We start from the raw sequence: 18,924 nt of genomic DNA, 5'->3' as shown, positions 1-18,924 counted from the left end.
CTCCTTCTATTTATCCTCTCTGCCTGCCAGCCCCACCTATCCTTGCTCCTGCCTTGCTATTGGTCGTTCAGCTCTTTATGAGACAATCAGGCATTTCCGACAGGCAAAGAATCACAGCTTCACAGAGTTAAACAAAGTCAGCATAAACAAGTCACACACCTTAAAATAATATTCTAACATATATTTATCTATTTACTTCTTTTTGGTTTTTGTTTTTGTTTTTTGAGACAGGCTTTCTCTGTGTATCCCTGGTTGTCCTGGAACTCACCCTATAGACCAGGCAGGCATCAAACTCAGAGATCTACCTGCCTCTGCCTCCTGAGTCCTGGGATTAAGGGTATACACCACCACTGCCTGGCTGTGCTATCTGTTAAATGCCTAGGCCCTATAACTTATAGAACTATGCTGTTCAATTCAAGAGACACTAACTACAAGTAGTCATCTAAACAAATTAAAATTAAATTTCAAATTCAGCTATTTAGTTGTCCTTATACTAAAAGTACTTAATAGCCATATGTAGTATACAAATAAACTACATTTATCATTATGGAAGTTTCTGCATGGCAACGCTACTTTGGAAACATCCAGAAAAAAAAATGAATGACATTCAATGTTGCACTGGCCATAATGCAAAAACCAATATAACATAAAGCCGGGCGTTGGTGGCGCACGCCTTTAATCCCAGCACTCGGGAGGCAGAGGCAGGTGGATCTCTGTGAGTTCGAGACCAGCCTGGTCTACAGAGCGAGTTCCAGGACAGCCTCCAAAGCCACAGAGAGACCCTGTCTCGAAAAACCAAAAAAACAAAAACAAAAAAACAAAAACAAAAAATATATATATATAACATAAAACAGGGTTTAAGTATGTCATACTCATAGTAATTCAGGAACATAAAAAATTTAGATCAGTAAGTAAAATCTGCATATAGGGAAATGCACATTCAGGCAACATTATCAAAAATATAAATAAAAAGAAAGAGAAATCACATGTTAAATTTAGAGGTGTAGTCCAAGGTCAGTGAGAAGGTTTAGTGGGTAAAGGTACCTGCCACCAAGCCTGATCACCAGAGTTTAAGCTCCAAGATCCACTTGGTAGAAAGAAAACCAACTCTCGTGCTCCGACCTCACCATCCACACTGTGACACACTTGTGCACACAGGCATTCAAACACAAAGCAAGTGTAGCGGTCTGAATGGGGACGGTCCCATAGGCTTGTGTTTGAACACTTGCTCCCCAGCTTGTGGAACTGTTCGGGAAGGATTGGGTGTCACTGGGAGTGAGATTTCAAATCCCCACTATGTCTCTCTGCCTCCTACTTGCAAAGATGTGCTCAAGACCCCCACGCCACCATGCCTTTGCTCCACCATCATAGACTCTGACCCTCTGAGACGGAAGCTTTCTTTTAGGAGTCGCCTTGGTCAAGGTGTTTTGTCACATTCACAGAGACTAGGATAGTAAATAAATTTTAATTTTTAAAAAGAAAAAAATTATATAAAATAGTGTACTCTAATAAGAGATAAGCACTTTATTAACTTGGATCTCTTAAAATGCTTACAACTTCTGCAGGAATATGCATCAAACTGCTAGCAGTACTGAAAGGCAGGGTTGTGAGGACTGAAAACGTCTACTTTTAATGGAATTCTAGGCTGTCTACAGTTGTTATAAGTAGTTAGCATATATTACTTCTGTATTAAAAGAAAGGGGTTCTTGTAGGGAGAGATCCACAGACCCATAGCGCTGGCCACACCCATTTGGGCATGGTCCCAAGTACGTAGACCGTATGGGGGGTATTAAAGAAGTAGGGGGAGGACACTTGCTCTTTTTTGGGTTCCGGCTGCGTGGCTGCATTCCAGTCGTGTCCCGAAGAGCAGCACATGGACCTTTGGTTCTCAACTTTCTTGGCTTCTCACGTAAGTGATTTCTTCCTTAATAAAATATCTTAGGACATCCTTATTTTGTGTAGCATAATATTTTAGCAATAGTTCTGCTCACAGCGGTCTATAAGCTTGTGAGTATTAAGTCTACCTGTACCCTTCCAAAACAGCTCTTTCTTCAGTTGTGTTATCAGATCTAGTACTCAAAAAATCCTTTTTTTATTTCCCTGAAGTCCTGGAGGAGTCAGGTATCCCCTTCCCACTGAAGTCTCCCTATCCATCCTCTTCCCCCTGCCCATCTCTTCACCCACTATGCCCTCAGCGGCTTCGGGACATGATAGGACAGGAAGCTAGGTCCTTGCCAGCTGTGCTTCTCCACAGCAGAACGGAGTGAGACCTGGAGTCAAAGGAGGAGGTAGGTGAAAGCACATGTTTTCGACACAACTCCACTTGCAAAACTAAATCACCACTACTAATAAATCAGATGAGCAATTATGTTCCAAATGTGATGGGTTTATTTCACTCTGATGCAAAACCAAAGATTTCACTAGAGCAGAGACTGATATAACAAAAGGTCATGGAAAAGCGGAGTGGGACATGCAGGACGTGGTGTAAAAACCGGGTGTCAGATCATTCTCCTTAACATGACACTACGTTGTTGCTGAGGAACATATTTAAATTAACACTGCAGAACTCAACTGAAATGTGGCACAAACATGACAATCTCCAGGCATGCCTTCAAGGACCTCTCTTAGGATGGATTTGTAATCTCTAGACTTCAGTGTGGAAAGGATTACAATTCTTTGGAAGAATAAAAAGTTCACACTTTTGAAATTTCACAGAATTTTAAGGCCAAAACATAGTGGATTCATTTCTCTTCTCTTCCAGGGACAGTGATGTTCTACTCAAAACCACATTAAGCTTCCAGTTCAAATCCCAATCCAACCTTGTGACCTCCTGCATTGAAGTTCTTCCCATCTATTAAAGCTGACAGGGTCAACTTGACTCCTGGGAAGAAGAAAACACCACATTACTCACAGTCACTATGGTATGGATCTAAGTCAATGGCACAGAATGTGGGTAGGCCTGAGCTATCCAACACTTGCACGGGTTGTCTAGATCTGTGCGGAACAGAGCATAAGGAAGAAAAACTATTTGGAATTCAAGATTAAGAATAATGGAGGGGGAGGAGGCTAGAGAGATAGCTCAGTGGTTAAGGACACTAACTGCTCTTACAGAGGAGCCGGGTTTGATTCCAGCACCCACATGGCAGCTCATAACTGTCTGTAACTACAGGATTCAATACCTTCTCACAGACACACATACAGACAAAACACCAGGTAAATAAGTAAAAGAATAATGAGGGACGAGCCATATTCAAAGGCTAGTGACTGAAGCATAGTAAGAAATGTGCAATGCAAGCACTTGCTCACTGTCCTGGTCTGCCTGCCTGACTGTCCCAGAAGGCCGGGGTCAACCCAGTGACTGTGTGAGTGCTTCCTGCCAGAGACCGTTCTTTTCTCTTTTTGTATTCATTTTCTTCTTGTAACTTTTACTCTGACCCTCCATTAATTAAATCTGTTTACATACCTGGTCGGAGGGTCTGCGTATAACCCAGTCCAATTAAACTGGCATTATTTACTTTGGCCTACGATTAAAAGAAGAAAATAGAAGTCATTAGAAAACAACTTCACAACACATCATTCCAATGCAAAAACTGCTTCATGCATAAGGTTTCTAAAGGCAAAAGCACCCTAGAGCTTATTCTAGAATTATTAAAACTGAAAAAAAAAGAACTAAAAAGATAAATCTTTTAAGAAGTCAATAGGACTGGTGAGAATGTATGCTTTAACGTTCTTAAACAGATTTAAGCACACTGTGTTACCAATCATCTCTTGTTTTGATGAGTCTCACTACATAGCCCTGACTATCTTGGAACTTGGTATGTAGAACAGGCTGTCTTTGAAATCACAGAGATCTGCCAGCCTCTGCCTCCCAAGGGCTGGGATTAAAGGTGTGCAGCACCATGCCTGGCCTGTGCTGAACTCTTTAAGATGCCAATTTCCAACCTCTGCCAGTGATTACAACATGAGCTCTGCTGTCATAAAACCAGATCTGAACTCATATTTTGACACTGCTGCTTACTGTGACACTGACCTAGTTTCTAGGTCATCTGTAAAACAGGGATGAGGCTATCTCTCTTCACACACGTACTACATGGGAAACTACATGCAGAGCCTTACGTGCAGCAGCACTTAGGTAAGAATATACTGAGGCCACAGGTCCAACAACAGCAAATAGGGGAGAAATTAGGACCAGCACCCACATTTCCTGCTTAGATGCAGTGACCTTTTCAGTACATAAGTGAGGTCATGACGTTAACAAAGAACATGAAGACTGTAATGGCCTACAGCACTTGTTTATAGATGGGAGCCAATCCAACAGCACATTCTTACGGATAGAGAAGTTTTACAATCCAGCTTATATTTAGCAGCGATGCCAAAACGAGTGTTGTTGCTGCCAGCAGTCCATGCCAGGTTTATTGATGTTTCAATCTTCTCATTCACTTTCTGATAGATTGAGCCTCCAAATTCAGTACCGTCATTCCTGTTTCACAATGTATAAAAAAAAAAGTAAAATGTCATAAAGTTTGAATCATTTACTGTTATGACATGGAAACAAATTTACAATTATCTAAACACAGATTCAACTGTGCAACTTTGGAGTCTAGCAAAATTCCAGTACAAATGACTGTTAAACAAGAAATAAAACCAACCTAGGAAATAGTCAAGACCCTGATTAAAGCACAGTAGTACCTCATCCATCTACTTGACTCTTCTACATAATATAAATTTCTTAAGACACAATTCACCTATGTTTAAAGGCAGACACCTTAGGTAAGTATATAATCTATAAGTATCTTTCATAGAGTTTAGAAGCTATAGCTTATAGTCTCTCTTTTATAGACTTAGGTCCATAAAGACTGTGGAATACAGACAATTCTAGCTTTTATTTACTGTACACCTAGAGTAAGAAAATACTTTCCACACAATACAGGAGCACTGTTCCTGATATAAACCCATGGCTCTTTGAAGCATACCATGGTTTCCTAAGAACAATGTTTCAACACCATTGTCTATATTAGAGTATCGCACGAAGAGCAATACCTCAGAAACACACTGCTCAATCCTGCCTATAACTCCAGCACTGGAAGGTATAGACAGTAGGAGATCAGGAGTTCAAGGTCAGCCAAGGCTACATAATGAGTTCAAGGATAGACTGATTTACATGAGATCCTGTCTTAAAACACCAAAAAACTAAATATATTATAAGTCAAAGCTCAGACTGATTCAGCCAAAAATGAAATCCAGGATTACTTTTGAGATCCCTATTATTTCTGAATGCAATAGAGGGAGTAACTAGGTTCTGACCAAAGATACATGAAAATCTCCATACAGAATTACCAGAGAAGTTCCAGGACACTCAAATTATTTGGTGATTGTTCTTACATGTTCCAAACATCTGCTTCCAGATACAGTCAAAATAAGCCAAAAGTAACAGTGAAGTGTGTACATGCTCTGGGCTACCTCCACTCAGTGGTTCTTATACAGATTCTAAAACACCCCAAGTTTGGGGTGAGAGCTGACAGCAGCAACTAAGAGCAGCACAGACGACGCACTCAGTTGGTGAACCTGACAGTGGCTGCACTGCTAACTATGAAATGGACAGCAGCGCTGGTATCCACCAAACAATAGTAACTTCTGGTCACTTTTCACTCACCGTCTCACCACCGCTCAGGGGAACTGCCAAAGTCAGTTATAAATACTCACACATGAGTATGCAGTTGGAAATCTGCAGCCTTGTAACCAAGAGCAAAGTTATTCTGAGACAGTTTGGATTTGGCTGTGTCAAAACTCATCTGATAGCCAGCAAGCCAACCTTCAAAGGCCAACACAGCCCAGCCATAGATGGTCGGCCCAGAAAAATCTATATCAACGTTACTGCCGAGACTAAAACAATCCCGTCTAAATGAGGCCTTTAATTTCCCGCTCTTCTTTCTGTAAAAAATAAAAATACAATGAAAACAATGTAAGTCTACTATTTCCAGTGATCTGTAAAATAAGACCCTCTCCAAAGGTAAATATTGTTTTGGTAGATGACATAATATATGGAAAAAATGTTTCCAATGACTTAGCTCTACAAATACAACTTTCTTAAGATTAAACTATTAAACAATTATAGTGGTACACACCTTTAATATTGGCACCTGGGAGATAGAGGCAGATAGATCTCTGTGAGTTCCAGGAAAGCCAGGGCTACACAAAGAATAAATATATATACACACACGCACACACATAAAGAAATGTCTATGTCATTACATTCTTCACCATTAGTTGAACTAGTAAGAGTATTTTAAAATTAATCTCATAAAGGATTGACTAAATCTCCAGGCAGTGAACAGATACTGAAGTTGTTCTGAAGCTCTGTTGCACATCAGGGTCACCACACAAAGTCCTGTACATTTCAAAAGCAATGCAAGGGTTTTAAATCTGCTTTCAACTCAAAAAAATGATAGATGTTTGAAGAGACAGATACACTTACCCTATATGATTATATAATGTGTACACTACATATCACCCCACAGATATATACAATTCTATCAAAAATACAAAGTCCATAGTCAGTAAGATATTGCACTGCCAAACTAATAATCTGAATATATAAAAATATGTGTAAATATACACAGAAATACCTTTAAATATTTTCAAGTGCTACTAAAGCAACATCAAAACACATTATTAAACTATTAGGAAAAATACACTTTTTGTTGTTTGTTTTAGACAAGGTCTCAATAAGTAGCCCTGGTTAGCCTGGAACTTGTGGAGATCCACCTACCTGTCTCCAGAATGCTGGGATTAAAAGTGTGCACCAACACACCCAGCAGAAATATACTTTTAATAGCAATGCTGACTATTTAGAATTAGTTCTGAATAACCTGTGTCTATTAGTTCCAAATAGTCCTCACATGGCTTTTAAGAGAATATATGTTCTAAAATAAAGCATGAGACACAAAGGACAGTCTTTCCCATCGTTGTGTCTAAAAACAAATTCCTCTTTGCATTTATCTAGCATCTCTGCCTTCAGATAGCAGAAACTAGTTTGGGCAGATAAATGACACAATGGGAAAACAGACTAAGCCTAGAGGACTTTCAGGGCTCAGAGATTAATATAGCAGCACAACCACTCACCCTGGTCCCTCACAATCAGTATATTACACTCTTCCTATGCCCATTAGTCTTTAGAATAGATAAACTATGGTCTCAGCCCTTCTAATTCCTAAGTTAGCTGTGCCTGTTTAAACTGTTTTACTGGCCATGTGCTGCTGCCTGAGGAGCTCCTTCTTTAAAGACATACAAGTAAATATCCTAGCATTGCTAAAATAAGTTCCCGGTTTCTTCCCATCCCTATAGTTCCCATTTTACATTTCCAATGTTAAAGCTCTAGGCCTCTGAGAAGAAATCAGATAGAAATAGGTTTAGATAATTACCCTGTGTTTGGTACAAATATGGTATCAAGAGTCAGTTTCAACCCTTCCGCCAACTGTAAAACAAAAATTTGTCAATAATTAATTTTCTATTCTGTAAGTCAAAAAAGCCAATTCTAAAGCTTCTTCCCATTTTCTCTTTAATAATGAAGTCATTAAAGAAAGTCAGAGAGTAAATTGTATAATAAATAACCTCCCCCATCTTTTCTTTCTTTTTTCCAAGACAGAGTTTCTTTGTGTAGCCCTGGCTATCCTGGAACTTCTATAGAGACCAGGTTAGCCTTGAACTCGGAGATCCACCTGCCTCTCCCCACTCAGTGCTGGGATTAAAGGCATGCACTACCACTCTCCCATCTTTCTTCATTCCCATAGCTCCCTCCTCTCAAGCCCTCCCTTCCTTCTGGCTCTCTTATCAAAATATAAATTAAGCTGGCTATGGTGGCATGTCCCTGTAATCCAAGCTACTCAGGAGGCCAAGGTAGAAAACCATAAGCCCAAAAGTTTTCAATCAGCCTGAGTAACATAGTAAGGAAGGACCCCACCTCAAAAATTTTAAAAAGGTGCCAGATGTGGTGGCGCATGCCTTTAATCCCAGCACTTGGGAGACAGAGGCAGGTGGATCTCTGAGTTTGAGGCCCCCTGGTCTATAGAGTGAGTTCCAGGACAGCCAGGACTATACAGAGAAACCCTGTCTCAAAACAACAACAAATAAAAACAAAAATTTAAAAAGGTTAAAATGTATAGGACAAATCCCAATACATTAAATAATGTGAATTGTCAAAAAGTAATCACTCTACTGTAAAAAAATAATCTTGCTAATTCTCTTGAAATAACTATAAGATAACCTGACATTTAACAAAAACAAACTTTATCAGCTGTACCTCTTAATATGTGCCAATATGACCGACAGCCTCCAAAACAATACAGAGAAACCCTGTCTCATAAAACCAAAAAAAATATATATATATATGTGCCAATATACATAGAAGTACCTTGAAAACTCAGGTGGGCATGGTAGCACACTCTTATAATTCCTGCACAGGCAGGAAAATCAGGAATTCAAGGTCAACTTCAGCTACAAAGAAAGATTGAGACTGACCTAGACTACATCCATTCTCCAAAAGAAAATGTAGTGCCCTGTACACAATGGGTATCTAACAAAAATCAGCTACCTGGTTTTCTTCTTAAAAACATTAAAAAACTTAGAAACATTGCTGTGAATCTAATTTTAGAAAGATTACAGAGAGGACCTGTAACTTTTTAAAGACTTATTTGATTATTTTTAACCGTGTATTCCTGTGTGCTTGTGTGGGAGTACATACACACAGGTGCAGCTGCTCACGGGGCCAGAGGTATTAGACCCCTGGAGCTGGAGTTCCCAGTGGTTATGAGCCACCCTTCAAGGCTCTGGGAACTGAACTCAGGTCCTCTGTAAGAGCAGTAGGTGCTCCTAACAGCTAAGCCATCTCTCCAGCCCCAGTTATGCTCCTTTTGATGTGAAAGAGATATTAAACCTACAAATAACATCAACAGCTTTTTCTTACCTTATTCTCCCAAGAGACTTCTGTCCCAAGAGTATTGTCTGTATTCCACTTTTGGGTGAAGGTGAGCCCATAGTCACAGACCTTATACTTGGTCTCTAGGTTGCCTGATGCTTTCCCTGTATCAGTATAAGCATGACCTGAAGTAGAAAATTCCTGGTAAACAAGAGAACATAATTATTTTCCATTATTCCTTCCTTCTTATTGATATTTATTAGTCCATACATTCTTTTTTAATGCCATATTAAATTCTTTAAGAGGAAAACCTCTTCTTGAAATAAATGCCTTTATTAAAAAGGCAAAAACACTGAATTTTGAAGAGTTTCACTTTCATGGCCTAAGATGACTATCAATTCTCTGATACTTGTCAAACAGCAAATGTAGAGATACTTAAAAATCTGTAAACACTACCTCCCATACTCTCTTTTAATAGTCAACAGTACAGTACATTGTGACTGGAAGATAGAGGTATGGAGGGAGTGTGGAGGTAGGGGTGAGGGTGGGAGTGTAGGGGTGTGGAGGAGGGGGTGAGGGTGGGAGTGTAGGGGTGTGGAGGAGGGGGTGAGGGTGGGAGTGTAGGGGTGTGGAGGAGGGGGTGGGAAAGGGGTGCTGGGAATGGAACCCAAGGCTCTGCCCACATCTCTATCACTGAACTACACCCTCAACCTATAACTTTATTTAGGATTTATTTTTACTTTGTATGTAAGTATGTATGGATGTATGGATGGATGTATGTATGGATGGATGGATGTGAGTGAACTATGTGCATGCCTGGCTCTCATTAAGATCAGAAAGGGGATTGGATTCACTATAACTAGAGTCACAGGCAGCTGTGAACTGCATGTGTGTGCTAGGAACCAAACCTGGGTCCCCCGCAAGGACAGCAATACTTTTAACTGCTGAGCCATCTCTTCATCCCCAACTACTGTTTTTTTAAAATGTATTTTTATGGTCTTGTGAAGTAGCTTAACGGTAAAGTGCTTGCCTAGTGTGCTCAAGGCCCTGGGTTCCATTCCAGCACTACAAAAGAAGAAGTACATTTAAAATAAACGTGATCATTTTCAACTATATACTGACATAGCATTAAAGTATATTTACAATGTTGTGAAACAAAACCATAAACTCGTTCAAACATCACAATTATCTACCCACTTTCAAAGTAAAACAGAATTTAAAATGCCCTCTTTCCTCCTCCACCTGGCCTACCCTCTAAAGTACAAAATAATCTCTATAAATGCTATATGTATACCCTCCTCCCAACCTATGTCTTTCCCATCATGTTAGTACGCCATTAGGAAAAGCTCTTCTTCTAGGGAGAAGAAAATGGCCAATAGCTCTATGACTGCCAAGAAAGAAACTCTGCCTGGCCGTGTTTTCAAGGAGCATTATGAAATCTGGCCAGCAGCAACAAAAGGCTACCCTTCCTTCTGTCTCACTGTCTGCAACATGAATCCTCCCCTGAGACCTAACCTGAGATCTAGACAGAAGAAACCACTGGGAAGCTACGATGTTTATTAACACTACATAGAAAGCTTCCAAAATAAAAACTATGCTTAACAGCTCAGATTAATTCCTTTTTTTGTTGTTGTTGTTTTTGTTTTGTTTTTTGAGACAGGGCTTTTGTGGCTTTGGAGGCTGTCCTGAAACTAGATCTTGTAGACCAGGCTGGTCTTGAACTCACAGTTGACCTGCCTGCCTCTGTCTCCCAAGTGCTGGGATTAAAGACATGCGCCAACACCACCCAGCCAGTTTAATTCCTTAATGTGAAAACTGCTGTTTTTAATAATTAATCTGTCTCATATAATTTTTACATTTAATCTTCAAAAATTATAAGTACAGCAAATATAAATACTTTGGTGTTATCCCACATCTTTCTCCTGCTTCTTAGTCTGAGGCTCTATCGAGAACATAAAGTACCAGAAACACAAATTCAAAGGGAAGGCTATAACCGTTCTAAGTCAAAGTCTAGATTTAGGTCTAATTGGACAGTTGAGTCAAATGAGTGTAACACACTTACAACATGAAAATGGTATCTTCAGCTATGCCTTTAATGCTAGTAAGCAACACAGAGAAAGGCCACTGTAAAACAGGACCCGAGGAATGTACAATGGAGGATGAACCTGACCCCAAATGAGAGAAAAGCAGCCACAGGACAAGCAAACAAGGTTTTCTCCTCACCATCTGACGCAAATCGCCACCACAGCAGCATGAAAGGGAGAGAAACACATGGTTGACTTTTCCAACACAATTGCAACTTCTGAAAATTCTAAAATATGTACAGTTCCCCTATTTCAACAGAACCATAAGCACAATAGCCTCCTTAGCAAGGCAGGGCATACATATACTCATTCATGATCGAGAAACTCAGAGAAAGAGTGATAGGACAAACGACAGCTGTGCAGAGTACAATGCAAAATATCATACAAATTGCATACACCTTTCATCCTTCTAATTAAACAATTATATTCATAAATAAAACTTGCATGGGTTTGAGTAAGTAAGCATCAGTTAAAGATGTAGTCTGTAAAAATAAATCAAAGAATAAGGTAAACTGAAGTTTACCTGGGTGATAGTCAATGTTGTAGAGTTTGTCTAGTATGCACAAGGCCCTGGGTACCCAGCACCACAAAAAAAGAGGAAGAAAAAAGTTAACCACTAGGCCCAGTGGCACACTACCATCTGCCTTACCTAGAAGGCTGAGGAAGGAGGATTGAAAGTTCAAGACCTGTCGGGGATACAGGGTGTGTTCAAGGCCAACACTAGCAACTTAGTAACCCTGCTCAAAATAAAAAGTAAAGACAAGGGTAGGGGGTCTAGGGATGTAATTCACTGGTAGAGCACTTTCTTGTATACATGAGACCCTAGATTCAATATGCAGTACCAGAGAGAAAAAAGTTAATCTGTTTGTTGAGATTTACTGAATGTCTGGTTAATAATGTGTTAAGCCAGGCATTGGTGGCACACACCTTTAATCCCAGCACTCGGGAGGCTGAGGCAGGTGGATCTCTGAGTTCGAGGTCAGTCTGGTCTATAGAGTGAGTGCCAGGACAGGCTCCCAAGCAATACAGAGAAACCCTGTCTCTAAGAACCAAAATAAATAAATGTTTTAAAAAATATGTCAACATCTTGACTTGCAATAAAAAAGACTGGAAAGAGAATCAGTTAAAAATCATAAAATAGGGGTTGAAGAGATGGCTCAATGGCTAAGAGCACTCACTGGCTGCTCTTCTAACAGACTAGAGTTCAATTCTCAGCAACCATAAGGTGACTCACAACTGTCTGTAACTCCAGTTCCAAAGATCTGACATACTTTTCTGGCTTCTTCAGGCAATGAACACACATGGTACACAGACATACATGCAGGCAAAATGCCCAAACACATAAATTAATTCACTTTTAAAACATAAAATAATCTTGTATATGCACATAGATAAAAATAAATTCTATTTCTATATTTTTGCATAAATGAAAAGACATCTTAATTTATTTGGTAAAAAAGCAATAAAACTTGTATGACCCATTGGTTTCAGTTCTTATACATATTCATGAAAGTATAAATATGACAGAAGTTAATAATACACACTCTGTTGCATCTAAGGGATGTCTGATGCTCTTATGGAGACATACACAAAAAATTCCTGGCCAAATTCAACCTAATTGTCTATAGGTTTCACAGGCTCAATGAAATCAGAGAAGGACAAACCTGTAGGACAGGCAACTCTGTCAAGAGGATACTGTTTTATACAATAGTAAATGATTATTTTAAAAAATCAGTTCCCTTAAATCAACATGATTTACCTATTAAAAATATATTAGGTACTCACCACTCCACTACAAGACTTGGTTCTCAGATCTATTTTGACCATGCCAAACCCTAGAAACATTAAAAAAAAAAAAAAACAAAGTAACATACAAAAGTTAACTTTCACTCAGTTTTTCAACTTAAAAAATATGAAAGCAATATATTATATATCCTATATGGAAAATACATGGTATTCTCATCAGATAAGAATTAGTAAAGAAACTAAATTATAACAAAAGTATAATTCTAAGGCCCTAGAAATGAATAAACTCATACCTTTAAAATGTATAAAATATGTATAAATGTATAAAAATGAATAAACTCATACTTTTTTAAAAATGCACTTTTTTTGGGGGGGGTTTATGAGACAGGGTTTCTCTGTATTGTTTTGGAGGCTGTCGGACCAGCCCAGCCTCGAACTCACAGAGATCCGCCTGCCTCTGCCTCCGGAGTGCTGGGATTAAAGGCGTGCATCACCACCGCCCGGCAAAAATGCACTATTTTAAAAACTAAAATTACTCAGAAATCTATGCTGTTGTGTGTATATGTATGTGCACATATATATTTACACTTGTGTTTTTGTACGTGCCAGGTAAAAATATCATGAATATTAATAAGAAAAAAAATCAATGTATATAGCACAGAAAAATTTAAAAACCTAAAACATTTTCTACTTGTAAAAAAGATAATATATTTTTACCAAAGTAATAAAACCATGTCATTTGCATTTTCATTAAAAATTGGTATATGAAAAAGTGTTATATGGGCTGGGAATGGTAGCCACCTTTAATCCCAGCATTCAGGAGGCAGAGGCAAGCGGATCTCTGTGTATTCCAGGCCAGCCTAGTCTACACAGCAAGTTCCAAGCCAGCCAGGGCTATATAGTGAGACTCTGTCTCAAGAAAAAAAAATTATACAGAAAAGTGATAAGCAATTCAATCATACACAGAACTAGTGAAATGAGGCATACATATTGTAGGTGGATGTTACTTCATGTTACAGACACTAGATATGTTTATGCATGTATATATGTATAATAATGTTTGTAAAGTAGCCTAAAGAATAAAAGATAAGAGGCTATTAATAGCTCTTAAAATTTGTGATGTAGATTAATAATCACTTACCCTTATTTTACTAACAGAGTATCTTACACACTTTACCAACTGAGCTAGTCCCCAGCCTACAAAGCAAAAATTTTAAGGATCTGTAAAAACATGCAACTAAATCCTCAGAATTCATCACTAACCCTGACCCAAAATAAAAGTTTACCATTGCATACTTACCATACCCTTTGTTAAAGACATCCTTGGCAGCCTTTCCTAGGTCACAGTAAGTTGGTGTGTTACACATATCTTGGAAATAAAAACAAAAGATTAACCATTTAGTAAGTCTCTTCTAGCTCTTCCTTTCTTTTACCCTGAGATGTCTTTCCTTCCTTTGCATCACCAACACTATACTCTGATGTCCCCAAAACTCAAAGAAGGTATTCTGCTCCTCAAACTAGAAAATAAGAGTTTCCTCATGGGTTTTGTTAAACTGTCTCATCTTTTGTGTGTGTGTCTGTGTGGTAAGTATGCATTTGTGCAGGCCCACATGATTGTATCTGTTCCTCAGGTGCCATCTGTGATTTTTTTGAGACAGGGTCTATCACTGGTCTTAACTGAGCTAGCTAGACAGAGCCCCAAGGTCCTTTCTGCCTGTCTTCACCTCCGCAAGGCTGGATTACAAGTACACACCAGTATGCTTGGCCGTTTCAAATGGGTTTTGGAAATCAAACTCAGATCTTCATGATTGTGTAGCTAGTCCCCAGACCACAAAGGAAAAGTTTCAAGGATTCCTCAGGGTTGAGTTGTGAGGGCCTACGTTCCATCCCACTTCCACACCACAGAAAAAGAAAGTATACCAGTGCACGCCTGTAATCTCAGCCCACTACTGCAGCAGAATAGTACAAGTTCAAGGAAACTTACAGAAACTCTGTCTCCAAAGAAAAGTGGGGGGGGGGGGTTAGAAACCTTCAAAGTTTTAATATTTTGCTACTCTGAAATTTAGTTCCCAGAGACCTGATGGCTCAAGCCTGCAATCCAGCTACTTAGGAGGCTGACACAGGAAGATCACAGGTCCTTCAGGGACCACAGAATGGGTTCAAGGCTGGCCTGGACAACTTAGTGAAACTCTGACTCAAAGACAAGAATAAAATTAAAAAGAGAACATTTGCTAGCACAGAGGCAGCCAGGTTCAATCCTGGTACTACAGCCACACCAAAAAGGCTTCATTGGGACCAGAGAGACAACTCAACAGTTGAGAACACTAGCTGCTTCTCCAAAGACCAGAGGCTCAATTCAGACCATGCACATGGTATCTCACATGATGTTGAACTTCAGTTCCAGGGGAGATGGTGCCCTTTTCTGGCTTCTATAGGCACTGCACACATGTAGTACACAGACATGCGCGCAGGTGAAACATCCATACACATAAAATCATTTAAAAAAGTAATTTCTTAAATGCTTTGAAGCTGGGTGCGGTGGTTCATGCCTTTAATCTCAGTTCTCAGGAGGTAGAGGAAAGCAGTGAGTTAGAGGCCAGCCTTGTCTATACAAGCAACATAGTGAAGCACTGTCTCAAAACAAAATTTAAAAATAAAATAAAAAGGCTTCAAGAGACTGAGCCAGGTGTCTCAACAGACTAGAACAGGAGGACTTCAAATCCAAAGTCAGTCTGGGCTACAAGATCCTATCTCAAATACCAACCAAACAAACCAACAAACAAAAAACACCTACTAAGGCATGAGTGGTGGCCCTACAGTTCAGATAAGAGCACATGTCAGGCAGCCCATAACCACCTACAACTCCAGCTTTAGGTGATTCAACACCCTCTTCTGGCTTCTGCAAGCATCTGCACACACTTGACATACACAAATACAAACACACACTATAAATGAAAATATTTTTTAAAGCTAAATTAAATATACTCTCCCAGAATATGGTCCTTCCCAAAGCTTTTTAACCATTAACCAGAAACAGAATAGAGCCCATCTGTAGTGACCCGTTATGAACTTTGAAATTAAAACCTCTGAAAATCCAAAGTGCTCTGACTTTCTATCTTGCCTACTCATTATTCATCCAGCTTTTGTAAAAAAAAAAAAAAAAAAAAAAGCCAGTAAGACCCTCATTCTGAAATCTCAGTGCCCATACCCTCCCTCAGACCTCTCTGCATTGCACACCCCTGAAGCAGTTTTTGTCATTTCCCTGTTAAAAGACTCAGAAGCCAAGTCTAAGCAATCATGAAACCACCTCAAACAATCCCATTAGCAGGATTTTATGATACCAGAAAACTCCAGAATATCAGTCAGTTTCCAGACATGTTCCACCTGGGGGGGGGGGGCACACACAAGCAAGGCTAGCAATGTGGCCCACTACCCACAATAAAGTAAACAATAAAGCACGAGATTTGGTGCTGGTGAGATGGAGTTAAGGCACTAACTGCCAAGACTCATGACCTAGGTTCTGTACCTCACACCCACATGGTGAAAGGAGAGAACCAACTCCCACAAGTTGTGCTTTGACCTCCACAATCAGGCAGTGGTGTGCACCTATCTACACACACAAAGACACTAGTTGTCTAATTTGGGGCTGGTAAGATGGCTCAATAAGTAAAGGTATTTGCCACCAAACCTAACAACCTGATTCTGATACCAGAACACACACAGTGGATAAAGCCAACTCCCCCAAGTCAACCTCTGACCATTACACATGCGCAGAAGCAAAAGCATGCACACACACACACACACACACGCACACACACACACGGATGGATTAAAAAAAAATAAAGCATAGGCTGGACACAACTTCAACCCCAGTACTCAGAAGGCAGAGACAAACATAATCTCTAAGTCTGAAGCAAGGCAGGGGTGCTACACAGTGAGACCCTGTATCCAAAAATAGCTTTTTGTTGTTTTTTATTTGTTTGTAAGTTGACTGCATGATTCTTGAGCATGAACTTTACAGATGACAAAGTTGTTGAGCATGAATTTTGTGTCACATGTCAGCAGGTTGAACACATCTGCAAGTTACGATCACTACACCTTAACTATGGACACTTCACAAATTCTTTAACTAAATAACCTATGGATTTATACTAAGTCCAACTCTTAATCCGAATTTCTGCATGCTTTTACCATAACTGAACAGGGCCTTAGTTTATTTATAGCCTGGACTGGGATTACAGTTGTGTGTCACCATCCATGACTCATTTCCTAACTGGGAATTCATTTAAAAATTGTACCTGTCAAATACACACACTGTGACATACAGTTAAGAGAAAAGAACATACCAAGAAATCATATATAAAGTCAGGGCAGGAGAGATGGCTTAGGTGGCAAACTGTCTGTCACACAAGGATGAGGAACTGTGTATGAGTCCCCAGGACAGGAGGAACTCTGGAGCTCACTGGTTATCCAGCCTAGCCAAATAGATGAACTCTCAATTCAGGGGAAAGACCCTGTCTCAAAAAATAAGAGAGCAATTAAGGAAGATACCCAACATTAACCACTGGACTCCACGTGCGCACGTGTGCACACAGACATGTACATACACCACATAAACAAGTTCACACATACCCTAAAAAAAATTATAAGGAGAAAAGGGTGTGGCGTATGGCTAAAAGCACTTGTCTTACGTAGATAAGGCCTGGGGTTCTATGGGAGGCACCAAACAGAAGGAAAAGTAAGGGGTGTCAATGTAAGTGTTGCTGTTGTGCGTCCATCTATAATAAAATTGTGCTCTATGCTACAGGGTTTAGAGTCCACCAACAGGGTAATTTTACATTTCCGGTAGTGATGTAAATTGTCATAATTCTGGGAGGGAGGTATAGAAATGCACGTCTTACATATTCAGACAGAATGCTTAACGTTTCGGGTTTTCATACTGACTGGGGAGAAAAAACACTAACATGGTCAAAATTACAAGCTTTTGGCGGTTTGATTAACCGTTTCTCAAAATCATCACTTTGCGAAAGTCAAGTGTCTAACTCAAGTCGTTGATGCCCAAACTGTCCTTTATTCAGGCCCACGATTCTGATGGAAAATGCACTGCTGGTATGATCAAGCAAAAAAAATCGCGAAAACACGGAGACTCCATATTACTCGAGAGTAAAGCTACAACCTCACATTTCTACCGGCCCTACAAAACAGCTACGCACCATGCACGCCCCAAGGCTGCACTGGACCCGGAGGGGAAAACAAAAGGCACTAAGTGGACACCGCGGCTCCTCTTTTGTTCCTTGTCCCTGCTTTTTAAGATGCACGTAGAGCATCCTCACTTCGTCCCCCAGGAGTGCAAACCACGCCTGACAGAGGCTGGACACGTCCGAGAGGGAGGTGAGGGCAAGGAGGGGTGTACGTAGACTTGGGGTCTCAGAACTCGTCCTCTCTAGAAACCGCCCTCCTTGACCAGCCCTGGCCCCGGGCAGAACGCCAGTGCGCCCGCCGGGCGCGGCGGAAGGTCGCGGCCCAAGGAGGCGACTCCCGCCCTCGGCCGGCCAGCAAGCTTCGGGCAGCCGCAGTCTCCCCGCCTCGCCTCGCCTCGCCTCGCCCTAGGCCCCTCGGCTTCTCCCCGGCGGCCTCGGCTCGTCAGGCCCGCCGGCCCTCCGCCCACCCGGCCGCCTCACCTACAACCCGAGGGTGGGCCCGGCCCGCTCCGCCAAGGCAACGCTGAAGGTCTTCTCGCACCAACGCCGTCCGCGCCTGCGCGACCTCGCTCCCCGCCGCGCCTGCGCGCCCGTCGCCCCCAGAGCGCGAGTGCGCGCGCGCGGCGCCGCGCCTCAGGCCCGGCACGCAAGGGGGCGACGGGGGACGCGCCGGCCAACTGTCCGGCTACGCGTGCGCGTGCGCGCCTGCGCGTGCGCAGGGGAGTCCCCCCCCACCCCCCCAGCGGGCGGGTGACCGGCGGGGGTTGAGGAAAGGGACAAAAATCTTGGAGGACCTTCTGTCCGTCCGGAGGCGGCGGCTCTCGCGAGAACGTGCCGGAGCCATGGCTACTGTTGCCTGGAAGGGGCGAGGGGGAGGGGGCGTGCGCGAGCGGAGGGCTGGAGGTGGCGTCCGCTCGCGCGTTCCCCCAGCTAGGATGTCACTCCCGGCCCCGCCGTCCTCTAGCGGATGACTTGCAGG

The 18,924-nt window shown here is 41.3% G+C and overlaps 1 protein-coding gene across 4 annotated transcripts; it reads right to left on the bottom strand.

Annotated features, from left to right (window-relative positions):
- Window positions 1-2,365: 2,365 nt before the first annotated feature.
- On the bottom strand, window positions 2,366-18,555 carry Vdac3 (voltage dependent anion channel 3). Of its 4 annotated transcripts, none has more exons than XM_005066533.4 (10): window positions 18,426-18,555; window positions 14,045-14,113; window positions 12,784-12,833; window positions 11,636-11,638; window positions 8,963-9,115; window positions 7,422-7,474; window positions 5,704-5,931; window positions 4,330-4,480; window positions 3,464-3,521; window positions 2,366-2,881 (listed from the first exon to the last, which is right to left on the bottom strand). In XM_005066533.4, exons 2-10 carry the CDS (start codon window positions 14,109-14,111, stop codon window positions 2,790-2,792), a joined length of 855 nt encoding a protein of 284 aa, XP_005066590.1. In that variant the 5' UTR covers window positions 14,112-14,113; window positions 18,426-18,555; the 3' UTR covers window positions 2,366-2,789. The 4 variants fall into 4 exon arrangements, with proteins under 4 accessions (XP_005066590.1, XP_040587712.1, XP_005066591.1 ...); XM_040731778.1 differs by lacking the exon at window positions 18,426-18,555 and adding an exon at window positions 17,091-17,110; XM_005066534.4 differs by lacking the exon at window positions 11,636-11,638.
- Between the last annotated feature and the right edge of the window lie 369 nt (window positions 18,556-18,924).

Source organism: Mesocricetus auratus, unplaced genomic scaffold (assembly GCF_017639785.1).
Source record: "Mesocricetus auratus isolate SY011 unplaced genomic scaffold, BCM_Maur_2.0 Super-Scaffold_100026, whole genome shotgun sequence".
Taxonomy (NCBI): Eukaryota; Metazoa; Chordata; class Mammalia; order Rodentia; family Cricetidae; genus Mesocricetus; species Mesocricetus auratus.
The sequence above is the reverse complement of the archived record's forward strand: the minus strand, read 5'-3'. Positions and strand labels throughout refer to the sequence as shown.